At 46.8% G+C, this 23,231-nt stretch overlaps 2 protein-coding genes across 2 annotated transcripts in view; both read left to right on the top strand.

Annotated features, from left to right (window-relative positions):
* The first annotated feature begins 5,800 nt into the window (after positions 1–5,800).
* cfd (complement factor D (adipsin)) lies at positions 5,801–8,565 on the top strand. Its single transcript, XM_019862710.1, has 5 exons — positions 5,801–5,931; positions 6,009–6,165; positions 6,482–6,623; positions 6,686–6,976; positions 8,121–8,565. Exons 1-5 carry the CDS (start codon positions 5,871–5,873, stop codon positions 8,280–8,282), a joined length of 813 nt encoding a protein of 270 aa, XP_019718269.1. The 5' UTR covers positions 5,801–5,870; the 3' UTR covers positions 8,283–8,565.
* Positions 8,566–12,631: 4,066 nt separating this feature from the next.
* Positions 12,632–23,231, top strand: part of dnaaf9 (dynein axonemal assembly factor 9) — a 20,560-nt gene continuing 9,960 nt past the window's right edge. The window contains exons 1-28 of the mRNA XM_019862711.1: positions 12,632–13,144; positions 13,985–14,064; positions 14,144–14,269; positions 14,346–14,470; positions 14,549–14,645; positions 14,744–14,850; positions 14,934–15,011; positions 15,736–15,837; positions 15,927–15,982; positions 16,874–17,009; positions 17,140–17,221; positions 17,805–17,841; positions 17,911–17,995; positions 18,055–18,131; positions 18,223–18,267; positions 18,344–18,389; positions 18,461–18,572; positions 18,788–18,858; positions 19,019–19,066; positions 19,219–19,309; positions 19,375–19,478; positions 19,541–19,684; positions 19,756–19,841; positions 21,983–22,084; positions 22,180–22,297; positions 22,394–22,482; positions 22,735–22,875; positions 22,952–23,077. Coding sequence (XP_019718270.1) covers positions 13,089–13,144; positions 13,985–14,064; positions 14,144–14,269; positions 14,346–14,470; positions 14,549–14,645; positions 14,744–14,850; positions 14,934–15,011; positions 15,736–15,837; positions 15,927–15,982; positions 16,874–17,009; positions 17,140–17,221; positions 17,805–17,841; positions 17,911–17,995; positions 18,055–18,131; positions 18,223–18,267; positions 18,344–18,389; positions 18,461–18,572; positions 18,788–18,858; positions 19,019–19,066; positions 19,219–19,309; positions 19,375–19,478; positions 19,541–19,684; positions 19,756–19,841; positions 21,983–22,084; positions 22,180–22,297; positions 22,394–22,482; positions 22,735–22,875; positions 22,952–23,077 — 2,567 coding nt within the window. The 5' untranslated portion in view covers positions 12,632–13,088. The remainder of the gene's footprint in view (positions 13,145–13,984; positions 14,065–14,143; positions 14,270–14,345; positions 14,471–14,548; positions 14,646–14,743; positions 14,851–14,933; positions 15,012–15,735; positions 15,838–15,926; positions 15,983–16,873; positions 17,010–17,139; positions 17,222–17,804; positions 17,842–17,910; positions 17,996–18,054; positions 18,132–18,222; positions 18,268–18,343; positions 18,390–18,460; positions 18,573–18,787; positions 18,859–19,018; positions 19,067–19,218; positions 19,310–19,374; positions 19,479–19,540; positions 19,685–19,755; positions 19,842–21,982; positions 22,085–22,179; positions 22,298–22,393; positions 22,483–22,734; positions 22,876–22,951; positions 23,078–23,231) is intronic.

The raw sequence follows: 23,231 nt of genomic DNA, 5'->3' as shown, positions 1-23,231 counted from the left end.
TGGTTGGGGGGGGCGTTTTTGGGGAGTGTTACCGGTTTTGGAGGTTGATCTGGGTTCAGTACCCCGAGGGCACGGCAGGACAGAAGATGGAAATCTCCAATCGGTATGTTGCCCCACCCCCGCCATCCCGGATTCCCGCTTGAAACCTTTCACACAGCGGCAGGTATGCCCCAAAATTTGCAGGTCGCCTTCATGACAACCAAACCCGCCTGCTCGCCCATTTCATGTTGGCCCCTTTCACACAGTCAAGCAACATTAAGGGAAACACAGAAATGATGTGTCGTGTAAAAGGGCAATTTGTACCCCTAATCTGGCTTTCAACTGTTACCTTTTACGCAGCTGCCGTTCCTTCTCTAAAGCCGGGAAATTCCATCTCGGTCCCTTTCATACTGTCAAGCGACGTTGGAAAAAAACAGGAAGATGACTGGCTTTAATGTGTCGCGTGAAAGGGGACTTGCCGCTCTTATTCCTCCTTTCGCACAGCCGTTCTTTCTCCTTTGAAGCCAGGAAAGTTGTAAGTTGCCTCCGTTCCGCCTTTCCCTGTCGGCCCCCTTGACACCGCACAGCGACATGGGAAAAAGACGTCTTGAATGGGGAGTGGCAAAGGCATATTCCCACCTATATTCCTGATTTCGGGATAAACCACTATCGGACACCTTTTAGGACAGAAAACGTTGACCCCTTTTACACAGTCCAACAACACTGGAAAAAACAGAAAGGTGACTTTTTACAGGCTGTGTGAAAGGGGATTTCATAAAAATAATTGTTAAAAAGCCTCCGTCACATCGCCGAGCGACATGAGCGAATACGGGACAAAGATGGCTTTGATGGACTCACCTTTGTCCCGCCATCGCTCGTCGGTGCCTTTCACACGGTCTCGAAACAAAGACAGCTTCACGCCCTTTTCCCGATTTGTTTGCAATTTTACAACAAGTGCCGTCTGAAAAGTCCGCTCATGACAGCACAGTCAGACCATCTTCAAATGGAAACCCAAGTTGCACAGAGAGAGGCCTGATTCACGCCGACTGAGTGTTTTCATAGGTTGCACCCCCGCGTCCTCACCAAAACATATCCGTTTCTCAAACCTCTAATCACACCCCTTCCTCTCTTACAAATGTTTGCGTGCGTTTGTTTGTGTACGCAGTGGCACAATGGTGGGGCGTCACCATCGCGCTACTTGCTTGTTATGAAGTAAGCATCACCTCTGACCTTGCAGCAGGCCCTGCCTGGAGCCACCACTCCAGGAAGACGCAAGCGGCAACGCACGCTAGTCGCGACACGCTAGCAACAACACATTACTAGCTACACGCTACGAGGACGGTGACGCAATTAGTGGTGGGACTGTAAAAAAAAACAAATCAAGAAGACGGCTACTCCGCCGACTGGATGACGACACTAATGACGAGTCCGAACTGACTGAAGTCCAACAAGCATCCATCGTTGAAGTCCCGCCTCCGTATTTGAAGTATAGAGTTGTCAAAAGCCTTTCTGCTACATGATTAGCAACATGTTGCTAACATGCTTGACTTGTTAGCAAGAACCCAAGGACGGACGAAGTTGGAAAACGGCAACCCTGCGGAACCCCTCGGTGCAGGTGCAATCTCAGGCCAACCGCGACGCTCTGTCAGCTTCGCGGCAGGCCAGCAGTGGTGGTGTGGTGGTGGTGGGGTGATACATCGGGGAGGGGGTGCGCTTCCTCTGCTGCCCGTTTGGACAGAAAACTGGAACGCTGCCAAGGGCAGCGAAGCAGGCCGAGGTCGGGGCACGCAGCAGGGGGGGCGGCCCTGAACTCGAGATGACCAATACTCATTGGGCCGCGCACCTCCCCGCCACCCCCTCTGCTGCTGCCCACTCATCTGCTTTTCTGTGATCGGCTGAGGCTGTCCGGATTCCTCTGGATCAGTCGCGCACCCCCGTCAACATTCCGACAGACACTCAAATGTTGGAAGCCATGAACCTCTTCCAATATCCTGAACAGGTGGTGCACCCCTATCCAGTGTACACCCCATCAATTTTTTTAATTTAACCCTCCTTTTGATAACTTGACAGAGTTAGTGCACCCCTGCATGAACTCCCCTAAAAAAGTCAAAATGTTCCTATTTTGTTCAACAATTGACGCACCCCCAAAATGTTGAGACCTCCGCTGTTTTCGACTGCAGTTTTCCCGCTACGTGAGCTTCAGCTGCGTTGCTTTGCTTCACCTGCTAGCGTGTTAGCTAGGCTGCGGCGCGCCCGACACGGCAGGTACTAAAGCAACCTGTAATAAAGCGACGGCCCTTGTGGGTAATTACAGCGAGGAGGTGTCTCTGAGTGCCTTGTTTGCGGTGATTCATGCTGCAGCGGAGTGTTATTTGCCTGTCAACACTTTGCTGACACTTGAAACAGCAGGAGGAAGGCTTCCTCAATTTTAACTTCGGTGCGTCACCTCACACACGGTGACCGCATTTTCTCCGGGGCGGCCTACGTTTAGAACATTTTCACTAAATGCCCCCCCCCCAAAAAAAACCAACTTAATAACATTTGTGTAATGTTACGCTCAAGTGTGATGTCACCTCATCTCGTGCTACCACTTGCCGGGGCGGCCTACGTTTAGAACATTTTCACTAAATACCCTCCCCCCCCAAAAAAAACAACTTAATAACATTTGTGTAATGTTACGCTCGAGTGTGATGTCACTTCATCTTGTGCTACCACTTGTCTTCTTTAGGCTAGCATGCTAGCTGATAGTACAGTTTTGATGAACCTTATGTAAATGTGGATAAACCTTTATCTTGTATACAAAAACGCAACCAATATTTTGCTATTTGCTATTTTCACTATTTTGAGGTATTTTTTTTACATTTTTTTTGGTCCAGTTCATAACTGTTCTGCCTCCTGTTTATTTTGGGTGTAAATCCACTGTTGACAGAACTCTCTTTTGTTGGACACCGTGAGAATTGGAAAGAAAAGAAAAATGAAGACAGGAAAGTATTTGCGCTCAACCCAGTTGTGCTGAAGCTTATTGAATGGCAAATCCTCTTCAATCCTTCTTTTTACGCCTACAGAAAGCAACTGCTGTAGGTATATACATTTTGTTTTTGGGCATGTTTATTGATATATATTTTGCTCTGTCTTTCTTTCTCTCTTTCTGTGTTTCAACAGGACGTTATTTAAATCGGGGTATTTGTTTATATAGCTTGGTCACAAAACAAAGTCAACCACGACCGTATCTGCCTTTGCCTTGCTCACAGGATCCAGTGAGGAAAACTTCCCAGCATGCACCTCCTCGGCCCCTCTCGAACAAGTCGGCCTTGCAGCTACGAGACGTCTTGCGTGGAAGTGACTGGCGGCACAGTGCAGGCCTGCGCACACACACGAAGCAGACATCAAAAGGCAGGTGGAGTGAAACCATGAAATTACAGTCAAGGTGTCAATTACGCTTTGAAAGTCGGGCAAGATTGGGCCCGTCGCTGGAATCGGAACAAAAATACGAGAGGAACCGAAGGGGCGGCAACGCTACTAATTCCTCCGTTTAATCAGAAGAGGCCCTGAACGCCTCGTCCAACGCCGACTGGATTTTTCTCCTCCAGGCTGCCGCCGCTGCTGCTTCGTCTTCTTGAAGAGGAACACATCCACTTTTCTTCTTCTCCTCCTCCTCCTCCCTCGCTCGCACGCCCTTTTTTTTGACTTGTGATTAATGGACGTGTGTAATGAAGCTTAAATGCTGCTCAACATCTCATTGACTGCAGCTTCAAAGAGCCTCCAAGTGCACTTAGCGCAATTAGGAATCCATTTTTTTCCCCTCCCCTCGAGGAAATAATGGATGTTGAAATCATGCGCTCCGGGGTTCAACTGTAGCCGTCATAAAAGCGACATTGAAAGTCACTTTTTAACGGGTCGTAACTGTCATACAAGTGTAAAAAGAAGTGAACCGTGAACGTCAAATTAATTAAAAAAAAAAAAAAAAAACCTCATGCAATCCAAAAACTGATGGGGTCCAGAACAAAATGGCCACCCTAAGAGATGTATGAAAACATAGCAAAATGTGTTTGAGACCCTTTTTTTTAAAATTTAAAACTCCTAACAAGTTTTCAAAAAGGTTCTTCTTAATTTTAATGACAAAAAGAAAAGCTGATTGGTGTTGCCCATGGGCCTGGTACGTCTCAAAAAATATATTAAACCTGTTTTTAATTCGGGGTGGGGGGCGGGGGGGGGGGTTCTGTTGCAGTGAAGTAACTTCCAGACAGAGCAAGTCAAAGACATCCGACATTTGTCAACAGGTGAGATGGAAAGATGTGAGATGTCGACACTTACGTGTGTGCGTGTGTGTGTGTGTGTGTGTGTGTGTGTGTGTGTGTGTGTGTGTTTTTATTAAGTGTCTCTGTAGTATATATTTGTCTTTGTGTATGGTTGTTTTTGTTTTTATTTTGTGTATCTGTGTGTAGTCCCGTGTGTGCACAATGAGATTGATATATTGATTGATCTTGAGCCTGATATCAACTGAAATGCACAATGTTCCCCCCCCCCCAACGGCAAGTAGACGTGATGGTCAAACAGAGATGTCTTCATTTGCGACACCCGGTAGGTTGCCTCTGGCTGACTCGCCTGAACATGAGAGAGAAGGTGAGAGAGAGAGAGAGAGAGAGAGAGAGAGAGAGAGCAATAAAACGATCCGCCGTGAAGCACTTCTAATATCTACTTGATGCCAGACCACACACGTGGAACACACACACACACACACACACACACACACACACACACACACACACACACACACACACACACACACACACACACATACACACAATGGAAACACTGCCATTGCTCAAGGCTCAGGAATGCTGGTTTTGGTTGTGCAGGGTTCACGTGTTATTCTTGTTCCAGCCTGTAGAGGGCCGTCTCGAGTCATGTAATATTGAATAAGTGCTTTCCAAAGGTTCCAATCTGTCTTGGAATGCGTCTCGAAGCACTACTAATGATAGAGTCGTGGTAATAGACGTAGTATAATCCATGGATATTATTATTATGATGATGAGATCCATGTTGCTAGATATTGGCAGTTTCTTGCCATTTTCGCCTCCCCAGGTAAAGCAATTGTGACGATATCACGCATGGTTGTCTTCCGATATGGTTCTGTTTATGTTATCGTGATACCGTGGATATCGTTGGATATCAGCAATTATTACACACTTTCCCCGCCCTTAGTTAGCGATAGCGTGATGATATTTGGACTTGCCCACTATCGCGCAATAGCAGTAATCACGATATCACCGATATCGCCGGAAACATGTTTCGACGACGTTGCAAAATGGCCTTCTTCCGTTATGCTGACGGTAGCGCAATAACCGTATTGGAATTCTGTTGCTGTGAAAAAAAATGATTGCGATTTCTATGTTTCATGATGTTGTGAGAATATCATCCATGATTAGCTTCCAATTTGTCAACCATCACACATTCGCTGTGTGGATCTGGAGACCTGCTTGCCAGTCGACCATTTTGACCCACAGCTTCTTTCGCTACTTCCCCGGCTACATCTTGTACCATAAAGTCACTGAAAATGTTCTTTTTGCTGTATTCCGTGACTTCCTGCCACGGAAAACGGGAAGAAAATGTCCTCATTTCTGAGTGTTGAGGTGGTTCAAGCGTCAACGTTAAATGTCTCTGAAATGCACCTCATCAGTTTGCATAAATTTGCTTGTACAAACTCGAGCAAATCCTTTTTGGAGACTATTTTGTTTTTGTGCTTCTTGAGTTGAGTTATAGCCTGTGCTTTCCTGTTTTTCTGTGCGTGTTCCCAGAAACGGACAAGAGGAGGAGGATGGACTCCCACTTCCTCCCTGAACGCCTTTAAAGCAACCCAGCTGTGTGACTTGGTAAGTTGAAGCTCCAGCATGCCGTCCGACAAGACGCTCGTGGCTGTGGGGGTCATTTTTGCGGGGCTCCTCTCACTTGGTGAGTTGGCTAAAACGCAGACGGACGCGTCGTTCTTTGAACATACAGCAGACGTGTTACAGGCTAACTGTGTTCAGGGGAGGGCATCATCGGGGGCAGGGAGGCGGCGGCCCACTCTCGGCCCTACATGGCGTCCATCCAGGTGGCCGAGGGAGACGGGATGAAGCACGAGTGCGGAGGCTTTGTGGTCGCCGACCAGTGGGTGATGACGGCCGTGCACTGTCTGCCCACAGGGTAAGAGAACAACGCCACGTGTTCTTGTTCCTCTTGAAAAGCACACACAATATTGTCTGGATAGTTTTCAAGCTACATTGGTGGTATCACGATACAGACACTGAGAAGATGTATGTTGCACTCTCACTGTACTCAAAGCTTAGCAGTATCACAATACCGTAACAATATGGATTTTTTTTTTTTTTTGGTGGGGGGGATAATCACACAATAAATGTATCGCAATACTGTTGATATCACTGGACAAATATCTTGCAGATTTGTATTTCTTTTTTATTTTATTGCTGGGTAAAGTTCTCCATCTGATCCAATCTAACAGTGCAAATGGCAGGAAGGTTGTTCTGGGCGTTCATTCACTGAGTCAAGCCGAGGATACCAAGCAGATATTTGACATCATGGAGCTCCACAATCACCCTCAATTTAATCCCGACAACTACGACAACGACATCACTCTCATTAAAGTAAGCGCACGTTCTTGAAAATCTCTTTTCACAACCATCGAGCAGGCTTTTTGCGTCCGTAGCTGGACCGCCCGTTCAACGCCTCCGAGGCGGTCAAGGCGGTGGCCTTCCTGCGAGCCGGCGGCGTCAACCCCGACACGGACGCAGAGGTGGAGACGGCCGGTTGGGGTTCCGTGGACAACCTGGGCTCCAGACCCGACACGCTGAAGGAGGCGGTCATCCGGGTGGTGAGCTCGAACCGATGCGGACGAAGCGACTACTTTGGCAGGAAGTTCACCGACAACATGATCTGCGCCCACAAGCTGTGCCCGGACCCTTGTGACCAGCCGCACAAGATGGAGGACTCCTGTGATGTGAGTGGACAAACTGGATAGATAACGTCAAGGCGACTGGATAGGTCTCATACTTGGCATTCCTAAACTTGCACCTTTCACGGTTTATAACCGTTGTGAGACAGACTCACAGACACAAGTAATGATCTCACACTCTACTCTTTCACTGTATGGTGACACTTTAGACACCGTTGGTAAAAATACGGAGATATTCGGCATTATTTACAATTACTGTGTTCTGATACTGGTATTACCGCAGGCAAAATATTGTACATGGTACCGTACCAATCAGTGTATCATGATCCTATCGATATCACCCAAAAAGTTTTTCACCCATTACTTCATGATGATATTAGCTTTAGAAAAATATTGTACGTTTTCTTCCAATCTGTTGATTGTTGCAAAATCCCTGTATCGTGATCCTGGTGATATCGTTGGAACAATCGTACGTGATTTTTCTTCCAGTGGGTTGATTAATGGTATAACCAATTTTGCATGACTTTATTCAGGCACGAGTCACTCTTGCTCAATATTTAAGCAATATCCTTGTAAAAATGCTCCAGTATCAGAAATGATTTTCTTTCAATATGTCAATTACGGCCCTATTACTGTATCGTGATACTTGCACAAGTGTTATACACACATCATAAGTGATTCCCTTCCATTCAGTGTTTGTGTGATAATCAGCATAGTGGTGATACCATTATTGATACTACTCCCAAAAAAAATATTTCTAGTAGTTTTCCTGGAATAGAAATGCACTTAATGTTGTTCCCAATACGTCTAATTATTGCTCAACTAATGCATCGTGATACTTGTGATATTGCTGGAAAATTACGACGAAAATATCCTACATAGTTTTCTTCCCAGTATCGTGATACTAGTAGTGATGCCGGACATATATGGCGATAATATCATGCAAAAAAATACTTTTCTGCCGGAGCGTAATCTTTATTCCAAGATGGCTTTTCATCCACATTAACTGCATTTTTTTTAAACAAAATGAAAATATGAAAAAATAGGACAGAGGAAATAAGAGTAAAGCAGAGGAGTGTGAAGCTCAGAGCAAAACATCTGCACACATAAAAAAAAAAAAAAAAAAAAAAAATGAAGTCCACAGTCTTCACGTTTGATTTGACTTTGACAATGTCTGCGGTATTTTTAGGGCGACTCCGGTGGTCCTCTTCTCTACAATGGCGTGGTGGTGGGCATCACGTCCAATGGAGGGAAAAAGTGCGGCCAGATCAAGAAACCGGGCATCTACACCATTATCTCGCACTACACCGAGTGGATCGATGGCGTCATGGGCATTCAACCCGACGCTTGAGGATACCGAAGCGAAACGTGACGATGCAATGCTAAAACTTACATAATCGGCAACAGAAGCAAAGAAAAAAAAAGCACAGCAATGACAACAAATGTCAACTGCATGCAGATTATAACGGTATACCAAAGCAAGGTTGTAGAAGACAAGCATTGAAAATTGTTTCCTCTTCTTCCCTGGCTGCTCGCGAGCTGCTTTGTTGTGTTTGCAAGCAGGGGGGGATCACGAGCACCGCCATCAGTGACATCATAATGACAATTAAAGAGGAACCACCATTTCAAAACACAAAAATGTTGTTGACTGTCGGAGTCAGTTACACTGATGTCCTTGCCCCTGTTTGTCCACTAGACGGACGCTTTGACTCCGCCCAATCCAATAAGCATCTTTCTGCAGATTATGTTCTTCTAGCGTGATGGTCTGGATCCCCACGTCTTCCACTAAGACGGTTTGAAATTCTTGCTGAAGTTAGGGTGAAGTGTTTCAAATCTTCCGGGAGGCTTCAAGCAACAGTCGTGCCAATCATCTTGGTAAGTAGAGGAAATAAGGAAGGTGCATGGCAAAGAGGGTACCCGGGCTTTTTTCGGCGGTCAGTAAAACCAGGCCAAGAAGTGGGGATCCCGAAGTGGTCCGGCAAAAGATGGTGTCCAAGCTTTTGGGGTACCAGAAAGAGAACAAGACCGCCCAAGAGCAAAACGTGGCGATTCAGAAAAGGTACGACAAAGAGACTACCCAAGCTTTTGTTGGATCACCAGAAACAGAAACGGAGCATCTTGGTGCTGTCCAGGAAGCTGTTCGGAAAAGATGGTAGACAGGCTTTTCTCGGATGACCATGGAGAGAATAAAGATTGTCTTGGTGGAAGAAGTAAAGCTGTGGAAGGAGCCCCACAAGCAATCAAAATCAACAACCTAGATTTTATTCAGTCATCGTAGCGTCGTACTGGCCTATCTCATCAATGTCATCCATCCCCCTTTGTTAAAGTCTTCCAAATCGGGGTCCTTTGGTATAGGTCGTGCGGTTCTCTAAAGGTGGATCCACATAAGCAAAGACAATCTGTGACAGGAAGTGTTGATACGTAAGGAAGTTGGGATCTTGAAGACGTGTGCCAATTCAGTGCAGGAATTTCAAACTGATTCTTTGAGAGGACCATGTCCGATCCAAAGATTTGGAAGGTGGACTCAGGCTCTCGCCAGGTGTACCGCCCCATGCCAGTCTCGTTTCTTAATGGTCGCACCTGCTGCAAAGTCGAATCAAAGCCACAGAGTGGCTCCGAAAACTGCACTTACTCCTCCGCGAGCAGGAAGTTGTCCTCCCAGGGTGCGTCTTTGTTGTCCTCCATGGCTTTCTTCCTGTCCTGGAGCTCTTGTGCCGAGAATCTCTTGACGATGTGTCCTCGTCCCCCGTGGGATGCCGCCAGCTTCTCAATGCCCGCCAGGAGATCTCGGACCTGGGGGTAACTCGGGCCCTTGTGGGGGGTGGCCAGGCTGACCTCATAGTAGCGGCTCCCGCAGCGACGGACCAGCTCCTGAAGTGCGACGTGGGCCCCCGCCACGTACTCGTGGACCCTCTGAGACCGCTTCAGGCCCTGATCCAAGTGGACAAACAGCACCATGGCGCGTTCTGACGCGTCCCTGCCGAACACCTTCTGCAGGTGTGCCGGCATTAGACTCTCGCACTGTGTGAAGCGGCCCACCTGGAGCACCAGTAGGAAGACGTGAGGCCCCGGGAGAGCCAGAGCCAGGCAGTCTTTTACCTTCTCCGGGTTCTCCACACCGTCCCCGTCCCACAGCTCGGGGGTGTCCACGAAGACGAGCCTCCTGCCCGCCACGCAGACTTCCCGCCGAGTGCACGCCAGGGTGGGCTGGGGGATCTCGTCGTCGGAGCCGGAGTCGGGGTAGTGGTTACCCGCTCGCGCCGAGATGAGGTTGAGGGCCGATGTCTTGCCGCTGCCCGACAGGCCCAGCAGCACCACGGATAGCTTGTTTGTGTCCTCTACAGACAAAACCAGTTTCATTTTTGTCACTTCCTGTGCGACTGTGTTAGTTCTTGCGTAACTGTGCTCCTTCCTGGATGATTTTGTTACTTGTGTGAGACAACTGTTACTACCTGTTACTTCTTGTGTGATTGTGTTAATTCCTGTGCGTCCATGCTAGTTCCTGTGCCACGTCATTACTTCCAATGTTTTCCTTCCTCTGTGATGACTGCACTACTTCCTATGCGACAGTGTTTCTTCTGGTTAATTGCTTGGTCGGCTTGTTATTTTGATATTCCATAACATGTTTCGCAACCGTCAACCTAGAGCAACTCCGGGACTGGAGTAGAATATTCCCTAATATACGACAAGACTTAGTGGCACCCATGTACTGCGCATGACTGCCACCTGTAGGACTGGAGTGGAATAGTAAATAGTACGAAAAAAAAACACTTTGACTTTCGGGTACAGTATTGGTCTGTCTTTAGCAAGGTTTTTGGATGTGTTTTCTTGATTGGTTCTTACCATCATCGGGCTTGTTGTGGAGGTGCAGCGTGGCCCGGTGGCTGATCACGGCCTCTTCCAGGGTCTCCTTCTTGGCCTGGTAGCTCCTCCTTTCAGCCGCCTCCTTGCGCCTCTCCTCGGCGTGCTTGGCCCTCAGCTCTTCGACCTCCTTGGCTCTTCTCTCCTCCCTCTGGGCCGTCATCTGCCCGAAGGCCCGCATTTTTGCCTCGGCCTCGCGCACCTTCTGCTTCAGCATCCTCATGGACGTGTCCTCGGCGCTCCTGCGCTCGGCCTCGCCCAGCATGGCCTGGCTGTAGCCGCCGGCGCCGCCGCTCTCCACCAGCATGTAGTCTACCATGCTAACCAAGGCGTTGACTTTATCCCTGGCCTCCGACGTGGTCAGACGGCAGTAGCGTCCGTCGCAGGCGTCGATCAGCTCCAGCAGCGTATCGTCGAGCGTGTTCGTCATCTTAGCGTCTTCCAGAGAGACCACCACCAGGTACCTGAAGGCTTCGGCTCCAAAGTGAACCTGCAGAAGCTTCACCAAGCGCATTTGCCCCGCGGTGTAATTTCCACCCCGGATCAACACGAGGAAGGCACTTATCCCATCTTTGCAAGATCGGAAGCATCCGTTAACGGCCTGGCTGACAATCTCGTCCGTGGCATCTGGTGGGATGTCGGCGCGGTGCAAGCTGACCAAGCGGTTGTCCAGAACAAATTCCAAGTCGACTCGCTTGGATCCCTGTGATAGCGCTTTGTCCATCACACTCTCCCTCAGCAGAGACACCAGGGTGGACCAGTCGTCGTCCGTGGAGAGGACCACCATGGCTCGCCTGGTGTCAACGTCACCGTCTGCAAGGAGAACCAAACATCTGAAGAACAACAAATTCCAACAGAGCAGATGATGTTTATAGGTATGAAAAGTACCCTTACTGAAGGACATGACTCTTGCAGGCGCCGGTTTCAGAAGCTTGTCGTCTGGCCGAATCAAAGCGAGCGATTGGACTGGATCCTCCGGCTCTGCAACAACATGCTGAATGTATTCCCTCACAACATGTTTTTTTTTTTCCTTCTCATCAAGGAAGTGCATTCCTGTATCGAGTGGAATGCAGCAGATACGGATCAAAAGTACCGTTTTGCTGTTCCTTACATGCACCAACTTCACAGAAAAATGTGGTGAAGTGCGTTTGGCGGGGGTTCCCATGATTTCACATAGTAATTGAAATAAGTTGTTACCCAGTGAGCCACCCAGCCACCACCAAGTTTTAAAAAGTTCCATTAAATCGACTTTAAGTTCAGTACACAAACCTGCAAAGTGGTGACTAATTCGCATGGTCACAATAACTAACCCAACCATGGGTAAAATGTACCATTCTGCTCAAAAACCAAATATATGCACCCAATGGGTTCGGAAAACAACCCAGCATTTGTGTGTGTGTGTGTGTGTGTGTGTGTGTGTGTGTGTGTGTGTGTGTGTGTGTGTGTGTGTGTGTGTGTGTGTAAGCATATCAATCCCTTGCCTGTTGCTTACCAGCTGACATTGGAGTGCGACCACGCCATTGTTTCCTGGGTGACTGTGTTTCCATGTGTTATTCCTTCAAGTGAAGGGGAGAAACATTAGGCTGTTGAAAAAAGAAGAGCTGAGCTAATATTCAGTTGTATTACAAATTTGACAACTGTGTCACCACGATTGTGTTGTTTTGACAAAACTTTATTAACAAGTGGGAAAACTTTCCCCACGTTTCTCTGTCTAATACTTTGACCGGTGAGCATTTTGTGCTTGACGTCTCCACTCTTATTGGCCAATTTATAATACTTGATGCATGTAATACACGAGTTGCCACAATTTAAAATATACCGCACACAGAGAAGCCAAATTAAGCGGTGCTCACGCCAGTTTCCTATATGGCTTGAAGTATTTGAAAAATGAAATTCCTCAAAGAAAAAAAAAACCTGATATGGCGCAGAGATTGCGCCATCATCACAGTGATGCTGTCAAAATGACCCAAAACATGGCACGACCACAGCTCTGAAGCACGGGGGGAACAACTATCTGCCAAATTTAGATATACTCATCCTTTTTGAGATATTTAGGGGGTAAAAAAAAAATCATACAACATATTACATTTTCAAAAGTAACAATAACCGACGGAAAATATCGTAAACGTTGCCCTAGATATTTTTGTCCCTCCCTGTCGCTGTCCAATGGTTCATTGGTTCGCTCCGTTGCTATGCTAAGTGTATTGTAGACGTTCTCTTTGGTGATGGAGAAAAATGCCGCCGGCGCACCGCTTTTGACGATATAAAAACGTCTCACTGCGACGGCAACAAAACCATGGCCGGGATACGACGAGCAACCGGCAAATATTCGGGAGTCAACCCGGCCGTCAGGTAGCGTTGGACTTCCATCGTAGATAAAACCTGTGCGGCGTTGCTAGCGGTCGCTAGCCGGCCTGTCAAGGGTTCGATTTCGCAGTGCCAAGAAACGTCACAAATGGCTTTAGCTCCGTCATTTACGCTTGGCTCACGTTCGAACCAGAAAAGGAAGGAGGCACGATTCGCTGTCGGGTTAATTTACGACTTCAGCAGTCGTTACTCGGGATAGCGAAACATAAACAACAACAACAAAAAAAGCATCAATTTAATGGCAACGGGTGAATTTTCTGCTGTCAAAAAAGATACAAACAAGAGTGCTATAATAAATATGTAGTATGCAGTATTAATGAACGTGCTTTGTTTGGGTGGATTGGCGTTTTTTTCAAACATTTTTTAAAACTTAAAATGTTTTTTAAAGACTGTCTTTTTAGACTGTTACCCATGAATTTACTCAGTCACTTTCAGGACAGTTGTTTGCGATTTTGACATTTTGCTTGCACCTCTGCTGAAGAAGTTGTTGGGAGGCTTGCCAGGTGCAGTCTCTCTGAGGCACCAACGTGTTCGATCTTAGGTCATTGGATTCTGTTAGTTCAACACTAGATGGCCCCTGAATTCTACACACTGCACCTTTAGTGTCATTCATTAATTGATTGAAAGAAATAATTGTTCACGAGCGGCTCTAAAAATTGCCGCTAATCCATGTGATCGGTCTCAGAATTGGTATCGGCCAATCTCACCCATGATCGTACCGGAATGAGCTTTTGACTGGCGCTGTATAAGCTACAGAAGAGCATTGAAACGTTTGTAAAATGCCTCCATATGACTTCTACAAGGTGACGATTCCTTTTCATGCAGTTGCTGCCGCCTGCGCCAGGTTCAGTCTCTGCTCGGCGTCGATGATACTTTGAGTCGTGATGGAATCCTGTGTTCTCTCGGTAGGGGGGAAAAAAGTCCCATCGTTATTGTGTTGCAAGGATCGCTCCATGTGTATGCTTGATGAACGTTTGTCATCAGGAATCGACAGCAGGTACAACGAAGGCTGCGCGGAGCTGGCTAAATACCTCTTCTACGGACTCTATGGAAGAAGTCCCATCAACGTGGAGCATCCCTTGGACGCGTGTCCAGAGGATATGCTGGACGGTGAGTTTCTCAAGTCATACCCACCCCCCCTACTCCAACTCATTTTGTGAACGCGTGCTGTTGGTTTTCATTCCAGACGTGATCCTTCTAATCAAGGCCGAGTGCGTTCACCTCTACTGCAACCCGCTCAATTTAGGCTACCTGCTACCGTACGTCTCCCACTGGAGGAACCTGCACCTCCACTGCATGACCGAAGCTGAGGTTTGACCATTCAACAAAGATGTGTCAGTTGTTTATTCTTCAGCGTCTCGCTCACCCGTGCGTGTGCTCCTCACGCAGTATGAAGACGAAGAGGCGGCGGAGGAGTTCAAGATCTCCAGTTTTGTCACCATGGTGCAGGACTGCCATCGTATCGGTGTGCCCTACAGCTCCCTGGGTACAGACGCTTTGATGACGTTTCGCCTGCTCACCGACATTTTCCTCGGTCAAATCAAGCTTCCGTGACCCCCCCCCCCTCTTTTACGTTACTTTCAGGCCACGTGCAAAAGTTTGACATTTTCACGGTGGAAAAGTGGCCCCTCATCCAAGCTTACGCCCTGGAGGGCATTGGCGGCGGAAGCTTTTTCACCATGAAATACAAGGTGAGCCGTGCTTTTCAAAGAATGTCTCATTGGCTCGCTGTGCCGCCTGCCCCCGCTCACTGGCGAATTTCCCCTTTTGCCAGTTGTCGGACATGAGTGAGCGACTGTGGCGGCTTTACAGCAGACTGGACTCCGTGTCCCTGGACCGACTCTTGGCCGAGGTGACGCTTTGGCTTTACTCGTACTGCCGTTGTCTTTCATTCCGAGGAAAATGATTCTATTTGTTTATTCGTCCTCTGAGCTCTTAAAACCTATGTATGACTACAATGTTAAGATTTTTTTGGTTGCACAACCATGCTGCGCTAACTACGCTCTTTGTAACAATACTAAATCAAAACATTTTTCACGATTGATTTATTTCGATGATTCAGCGAGTCGTTTTGACCCAGTATTTTCTACCCTTCATCATCACATTGAACCTCTTGCATGCGCCCCTGAAATTGTTGTCCACTCTGTCATTATAGGGCAGGTGGCCCTTTGAGAAGCCCCGAATTATTTTTTTCAGTGACATCACCACAGCATTTTGTCTTCCTCCAATGGAGGCTGAAACAACCGCAGAAATATGTTTTGTAATTTTCATCCTATGCCTGCAGTTGGATCTTGTCCAGCTGAATATGTCCACTCTGTCATCGTGAAATATCGCTTGATGCCGCGACCCTTTCAGACACCCCAGAAAATATATTTGTGAAACGGTACGCGGTCATCTTGCTAGCTGAGCTGCTCGGGGAAGGCCCACCATGGCCTCTTCAATTGCTAACATTAGCGTAAAAATGTCCGCCCTGTCAGCAAGCTTACATTCGCGTGGGAGCTTGGGAAACTTCAAACAATGGATGTGAAGTTCAATCGTTAGGGCCATACGGACTCCCATTCTGTTCCCTCTTTCAGGATTTGAGAAGCTTTGAGAGGCAGTGGAGTGGCTTCTTCTCCCGCATGGAGCTGGAGAGCCACCTGTCCATCCTGGAGCTGTCCGAGGCTGAGGCTGGAGAGGTATGCTTTTTTAAAAACAAACAAAAACAACAACTGATTCTCTCCCAATGTGCGTTGTTCCTTAAAATAAAAGTATCGTATCCGTACAGGCCTTCCGCACGTATTTCTCCCATGGGCTGATCGCGAGCAACCTCGCAGACAACAGGTAAGTCGTAAAACAATATTGTTATGGCACAGGTGTCAAAGTCAAGGCCCCGGGTGCCAGATCCGGCCCGCCACATCATTTGATGTGGCCCGCCAAAGCAATTCATGTGTCAGCTTCCATGATCCTTGCTAAAGTCTGCAAACAAAAACAACAACTGATTCTCTCCCAATGTGCGTTGTTCCTTAAAATAAAAGTATCGTATCCGTACAGGCCTTCCGCACGTATTTCTCCCATGGGCTGATCGCGAGCAACCTCGCAGACAACAGGTAAGTCGTAAAACAATATTGTTATGGCACAGGTGTCAAAAGTCAAGGCCCCGGGTGCCAGATCCGGCCCGCCACATCATTTGATGTGGCCCGCCAAAGCAATTCATGTGTCAGCTTCCATGATCCTTGCTAAAGTCTGTGCCTAAATGTCAAATTGTGAAGGTGTGATAAATAACGTTGACATTTTGCAATCATTTTGCTACCCTGTTTACACTCACTTGAATAATAATCCAACAAACAACAAGAAAATAGCTGTTTTTTTTTTGTTTCAATGACGGGTTTGGCGAAGGTTGACATGACAGCCGAAAATGTCAACTCAGTAAGAGTTTTTCTCGTCACCAAAAGAGAGCATTGTCTGGGGGAAAAAAAGGAACCTTTCAACCTAATTGCACAAACAGATAATTGACTTGAGTAAACTAGTAATCCATCAATTTGTTTGTGTCCAAGTAATAATGCCATGACATGATTCCGTAATCATTTATCCGGTTTCACTGTCGTGACGGCCCTCAGAGGGAAGACGTCACTCCAAAGTGGCCTGCGACAAAAATGAGTTTGACACCCTTGTGTTATGGTATTTGGTCCTTTAAAAAAGAAACCCAAAAAAAAAAAATGGTTGTGATTTCAGTAAAGATCGTCAGCCCCTGGTGTTGTTTGGTGCGCACTCGTCCTCAGAGGACATGGACAGCTACTCCTTCAACTTTGCTTCGGAGAGTCACCAAGTCGGCAACACGGGACCTGGAGGCTCCCTGGCAAGTCACATGGTAGGAAGCACAGTCAACAAGTGCCCTGCAGCGCCGCCCAGTGACGTCCTCAGGAACAGCACTCGAACGTTGCCACACACACGTTTTCATTTGGAACCAGATTTGATTTTTCGTCGTTTGTTACCCACAGATTTTGCAGTGCGCTGCTGCCCGAGGACACTTGGCCTGCTCTCGGACCTATTTCTTTGGAACCACGCACACCCCCTTCCTTGGTGAGGAAAGGATACATATTGTGCTTTTTACATTTTTTTTCTTCCAAGGTGTCTTCATAATGTATTGTTGAGACTTTGAATTAGCCAGTTTTGAGGGGGCAGTTCTGTCCCGTGCAAAATCAGTGACTGAAAACCCAATTTAATATACGGCTGACCCAACCGTGATTAGAGCTTGCCGTTACCTTGACGACTGAGGGCAGATTTAAAGCGTTGCCAACAGGTGGATGATCAAATCACTTTCATTCAGGGAGCCAGCACTTGGTACCTCTTCACCCAGCCGAGCTGCCAAGCCATAGGTCTCGGGGTGGGATTATGGTCTGTAAATTAGTCCAATTTTGCCAAAACAACTTGCAAAATTCCGAATTGTTTCCTCACAGCCACATTTTTTTTTTTTGGAAAAACCGCAGCTTGCAAAGTATTTACTTGGCTGTTTTGTTTCACACTTGACAGTTGGGCAGGCACTCCAGAGACCCAACGACATTGTAGACCAGCACATCAAAAGTCACTTTCACATTCGATGTCCCCAGAATGCATGTTTTGAACGCTGTTTTTGTGTATTAAAGTCTCGTCATTTCATTCACAGGGAGTCAACATCCAAAGGCGCACAAAAGTGAAGTCTTGTAAGTGTTGTCGTAGACTTTTGTGTGTTTTTGAGCAAAAGGAAAACTCATTTTTGCGTCACCGCCCAGGTTCTTGTCTCGCGTGTACTCGGCGGCCGTTCAAGCCGTTCTCGGAGCAATTAAATGCTTCTCCGGCACGTCCAGTGCCACCAAGGTAAGCGATCCCATCGCCCCCGTTCACGCTTACTCGCTTTAATGCGGCCATCTTCACAGGCGAAAGACGTCGCAGAGCACACCTTCCTGGCATCGTTGGACTCGTTGAATTTAAGCGCATACCGCAGTATTCTCAGGTTGCTTGTTACTCCCCGCAAAAAATATTTTTTAAAACCCTTTCAAAAATGAAACATCTTGTGTGTAATTTGTCTTTGTGTGTTCGCTCAGGTCCAAATGTGAATTCAACATTCAAGCAGCTGATAAGCAGGGAAGGTGAGTGTCCGCCACCCAATTAGCTTCCGCCTTAATATGACACACAAGCCGAACGTTGTTTTTTTGATCTATTCAGGCTCCTTCCGCTGACCGATACCGCGAGCCGCTTTGTCGTCAAGACAGTAAGTATTTTGTCTCTGCTCGTTACCGGCGGTTATTCCCCATCTCATTGATTTCTCCCCTTTTTTGTGAGGCTTCCATGACTGTCCGGGACGTGCCGGATCCGCGGGGTCACGGGGGCACCCTGGGCTCCGTGGTCTTCTCCGAAGCGTTCCTCGACTCCAGCATTAGCATTCAACACAAAGGTTGAAGTTGTTCCCCCACAATTCACCATTCTCAAAAATGACCTCCTCCTGCATTTCGGAACGGATTCGGGCTATTGGCTTTTTCTGTGTTTCACCTTTTCAATCACTACTGCCGCATCTCAGTCTGGCATTCACTTTTCGGCAGTCGCGCGCTATTTCGACAGAAATGTGAATTCTTTGGTTTGAATGGATTTTCTGTTCGGTTTCTCTTGGAGATGGCGCCGTGACAGCAGACAGCTGCTACACCGTCCTGACCGCCACCGTGCCTCGCTACGCCTGCTGGATGGTACATCATTTCCTGTTGGAAATGTGCTTATGCGTTTTTTTTTTTTTCTTTTTTTTCTTTAAAAATCATTTACCAGCACAGAAATTTTTTTTTTTTCTTTTCTTTTTCTTTAAAAATCATTTACCGGCGCAGAACTGTTTGGCTGTTGTTTTTGCCGCAGATGGAATCTGATGTCAAGCAGTCCGAGCTGGCCCAGCAATTCACAAAGGTGATTTCGCTACATACCGCAATGACAATCCATTTCGAATGCAGCCATACAAGAAGTTCGTTTGACTCGGGCAGACAATGAACAGGAAAGTTCTTCCCCTCGTTGAAAACGGAGCAATCATTAGGTGGCGTCTCGATGTCCTCTGTGAACAGAATGAGGAAGACTCCTGCTTGGGTCGCGCTCTGACCAACGCCGATGACGCGTACGTGATATCCGGCAGCCACCTCTCGGCGCCCGAAGATGGTAAGCGCGGCAAGCGGCGGACATTTTGTAATCCCGGCCGACTTGATGATCAATGTTGATTTCAGGCAAGATGGCCTTCTTCTCCGGGGGGCTTCTGTTTGTCCACTCGCAATACGGAAGCATCGCTCTCTCCCAGGAACACATCGCCGCCCTGGCGTTCTACGATCCGGTACGCCGCCTCGTTCTTCTTCGTCGTTCGAGACCATCTTAAAATGTTTGCCGTTCGGACAGGACCCCGACGGTGTCGCGTCGCTCTTTGTGGACTACGAGAGCGCACTGCTGCCCCACTTGCCCTTCCCCCTCCACAGCGAAGACCATTGCCTGGTCTTCGCCCTGCGGCCCAGGTCCAAAAGCTACCGGGGCTTCTATTCCAAGGTCAGACCCTCACCGGGGATCCTTGACAAGGACTCTGCAATGATGAAAAACTGAATTTGACCCCTCCGCAGGTTTTGCCGGTGTGGCAAAGGGCTGAAAGTGGGCTCGCTCTGCGCTTGGTGGACCAGGATCAGCTGACGTGGCACCACAAAAACATGTAAGATTTGGAGCATGAAGTCATTTTTCATCTGCCTGTAAAGATTGTCACCGTTTTCTGAACGGGTGAGACAATCCTCCGTGGGATTTTCCTGATGAAAGTTTTTTTCTCGCTGCAAAAAAATCTGAAGGGGGGCGTTGATTGCTTGGTGATATGATTACTTCTTCTGATGACTTGTTTGTTCACAAATGATGGTTGTTTTTGAGAATGATGAGATATGACGAGGTCCTGTCATCATCTTCAGTTTCAGAGCTCGGATCCTGGTCAGTAGCATCTCGGTCAGGGATGGGCAACTGACGGGCCACATGAGGCCGCCCGACTCCGCTCTTGAGTGGGCCCCTGATTCAGTTGAAAAAATAAAATAACATTTTTGAGCGATTAAAAAATATAGATTTCTAAATTTATTTGTTTGTCTAATCAATGAATGAATTAATTTATTTTTTGTAAACTCCCCAAATTCTTCAGAAAACGCTGCTAAACATTCATACCATAAAAAAACAAAACAAAGTTTTTTTCTCGCTGCAAAAAAATCTGAAGGGGGGGCGTTGATTGCTTGGTGATATGATGACTTCTTCTGATGACTCGTTTGTTCACAAATTATGGTTGTTTTTGAGAATGACGAGATATGACGAGGTCCTGTAATCATCTTCAGTTTCAGAGCTCTGATCCTGGTCAGTATCATCTCGGTCAGGGATGGGCAACTGACGGGCCACATGAGGCCGCCTGTCTCCGCTCTTGAGTGGGCCCCTGATTCAGTTTAGAAAATAACATTTTTGAGCGATTTAAAAAAAAAAAAAAAACTTCTAAATGTATTTGTTTGTCTAATCAATAAATGAATGAATTTATTTTTTGTAAACTCCCCAAATTCTTCAAAAAACACTGCTAAACCTTCATACCGTAAAATAAAAAACTGAAAAATAAAACCAGAAATATTTTTCAAAATGTAATCCACAAAAATGCTAATTTGCAGGTGCTGAACTGCAAATGTGCATCGACTTTGGTTTTACATTGTAATATCCCCATTCACCACTTGATGGCAGAATTTGCACTTCCACCCAGGCCTATACTACAACGTAAGTCGGCCTAATCATTTTTGCGTCGTTGGAATGATGCAGTACCTCGTAATCATTTTTGCGTCGTTGGAATGATGCAGTACCTTGATAATATTAACATTTTGAGTGAGTTGAGTTTTGTGGGGGCTAGATAATATTAACATTTTGAGTGAGTTGATTTTTGTGGCGGCTAAAAAAAATGAATTCTTGCACTTAATGTTGGTTTGCTGTCCAGCAGTTTTGTGCCATCCTCGAATAATGTTGGTTTGCTGTTCAGCAGTTTTGTGCCATCTTCGAATGGACATTTTTAGACAAGAATGCGCTTTGCACTGGAAAATAAAGTCAGGGATGGGCAACTGACGGGCCACATGAGGCCGCCTGTCTCCGCTCTTGAGTGGGCCCCTGATTCAGTTTAGAAAATAACATTTTTGAGCGATTTAAAAAAAAAAAAAAAACTTCTAAATGTATTTGTTTGTCTAATCAATAAATGAATGAATTTATTTTTTGTAAACTCCCCAAATTCTTCAAAAAACACTGCTAAACCTTCATACCGTAAAATAAAAAACTGAAAAATAAAACCAGAAATATTTTTCAAAATGTAATCCACAAAAATGCTAATTTGCAGGTGCTGAACTGCAAATGTGCATCGACTTTGGTTTTACATTGTAATATCCCCATTCACCACTTGATGGCAGAATTTGCACTTCCACCCAGGCCTATACTACAACGTAAGTCGGCCTAATCATTTTTGCGTCGTTGGAATGATGCAGTACCTTGATAATATTAACATTTTGAGTGAGTTGAGTTTTGTGGGGGCTAAAAAAAAATGAATTCTTGCACTTAATGTTGGTTTGCTGTTCAGCAGTTTTGTGCCATCTTCGAATGGACATTTTTAGACAAGAATGCGCTTTGCACTGGAAAAATGGCAGTATCAAGTTATTTTTTCTGTTTGCTTCAAACTTTTTGTTGTTGGGTTAGGACGGTAGATCTTTGATCCCGGCACACGCGTCGAGAAATGGATTGCGCTTCATGAAATATATTCTGAGCGGGTATATTGTCCACATCTAAAATGGTATTCTTGTCATACAGGCACAGCAGGCTGCAGCAGCGGCACGACGGTCAGGAGCCTCCGGTGGCCAAACGCAGAGGCACATTGAGCACGTTGCAGTCGCACCTCCCAGAGCAAGACGTGTTAGTACTCACTCACACCGTATGCGTTCAAATCATCAAACTATTGTTTAGGAATTGATCATGGCCCATTTGATGGTCGTGCCGCGCCTCGGCAGGTTTCTGCAGCATTTTTCCCTGAGTAGCATCGGCGAGGCGCCCATACTGTCCGACCACTTGGGGGCGCTCTTCCCCTCCGCAGAACTGAGCGTGGGCTCGGCCAACATGGGGGACAAGGTGGGCTCAGACAAGCTGACAATCTGCTGCAGTTTGACGCTGACCTGGTGTTTTTTTTTTTCCCCCTGCACGGCTGCGCGTGCGTGTGTGTCAAAGGTTGTCGTCACGGTCATTAGCGGCCTGCCAGGAAGCCACAAGGAGACACTCTGCCACTTCCTGGTGCGCCTCAACAAAGAGTACGGAAGGTGGGAAAACACCCCCTCGACAGTCCAAAGTTCACCATATAACCTTCTAAGCACTTTGAGATTTCCCTGAAATGTAAAGTGCATTACCAATCAAATGTATTATTATTATTATTATTATTATTATTATTATAAACACATTTTTTCATACGGCAACATTTTTAGCTTGATGTGAGGCGAACGACTGGTTGCATGTTTTGGTGTGCCCCGTAAAAGACCCCGCCCCAGAAAAAAGATGCTTGCTGTTGCCCGCAGATGGTTGGTGTATCCTCCCGCTGCGGACGCCTGCGATGGCGCCTTCTCGGCCTCCCACCTGCAGGATTTTTTGTCCGACGTCTCCGCAAACCAGAAGAGGAGGACGGCAGGAAAGGTGCGCCTCCTGGTCCTCTCACCCGGGTAAGAAAACGACTTCCTTTCCTTTCGATTTTCAAACACAAGAAGTTTGTGACTTGAGGATTTTGACTCCTCACAGATACACGGATGTTCTGGACGTTGTCCAGGCCGTGCTTCAACACCCGGACTCTGCTGTCCGGGTCCGGTTCATCATTGGCGCCGTCACCGCCTGCGTGGATCCGCTCGCCTCCTGCATGGAGCACAGGTGACGCTTCTTGCATCGCGGGGGTCGATATTACACTCTTGACGGTATCATCGCCGTAAGCAAACATAACACAGCAGTAAAATTCTAACTGAAAAATATCCTTAAAATTTTTTTTTTTTTTTTTTAATTTTGGTAAAAAAAAAGCATTTTTTTG

This window comes from Hippocampus comes, unplaced genomic scaffold (assembly GCF_001891065.2).
Source record: "Hippocampus comes isolate QL1 unplaced genomic scaffold, H_comes_QL1_v1.1 scaffold250, whole genome shotgun sequence".
NCBI classification, from domain to species: Eukaryota; Metazoa; Chordata; class Actinopteri; order Syngnathiformes; family Syngnathidae; genus Hippocampus; species Hippocampus comes.
The sequence above is the reverse complement of the archived record's forward strand: the minus strand, read 5'-3'. Positions and strand labels throughout refer to the sequence as shown.

Coding starts and splice junctions, on each gene's coding strand:
- cfd (XM_019862710.1), top strand. CDS start 5,871: ATGCCGTCCGACAAGACGCTCGTGGCTGTGGGGGTCATTTTTGCGGGG. Junction 6,624..6,685: donor ACGACATCACTCTCATTAAA/GTAAGCGCACGT, acceptor TTGCGTCCGTAG/CTGGACCGCCCGTTCAACGC. Junction 6,977..8,120: donor AGATGGAGGACTCCTGTGAT/GTGAGTGGACAA, acceptor CGGTATTTTTAG/GGCGACTCCGGTGGTCCTCT.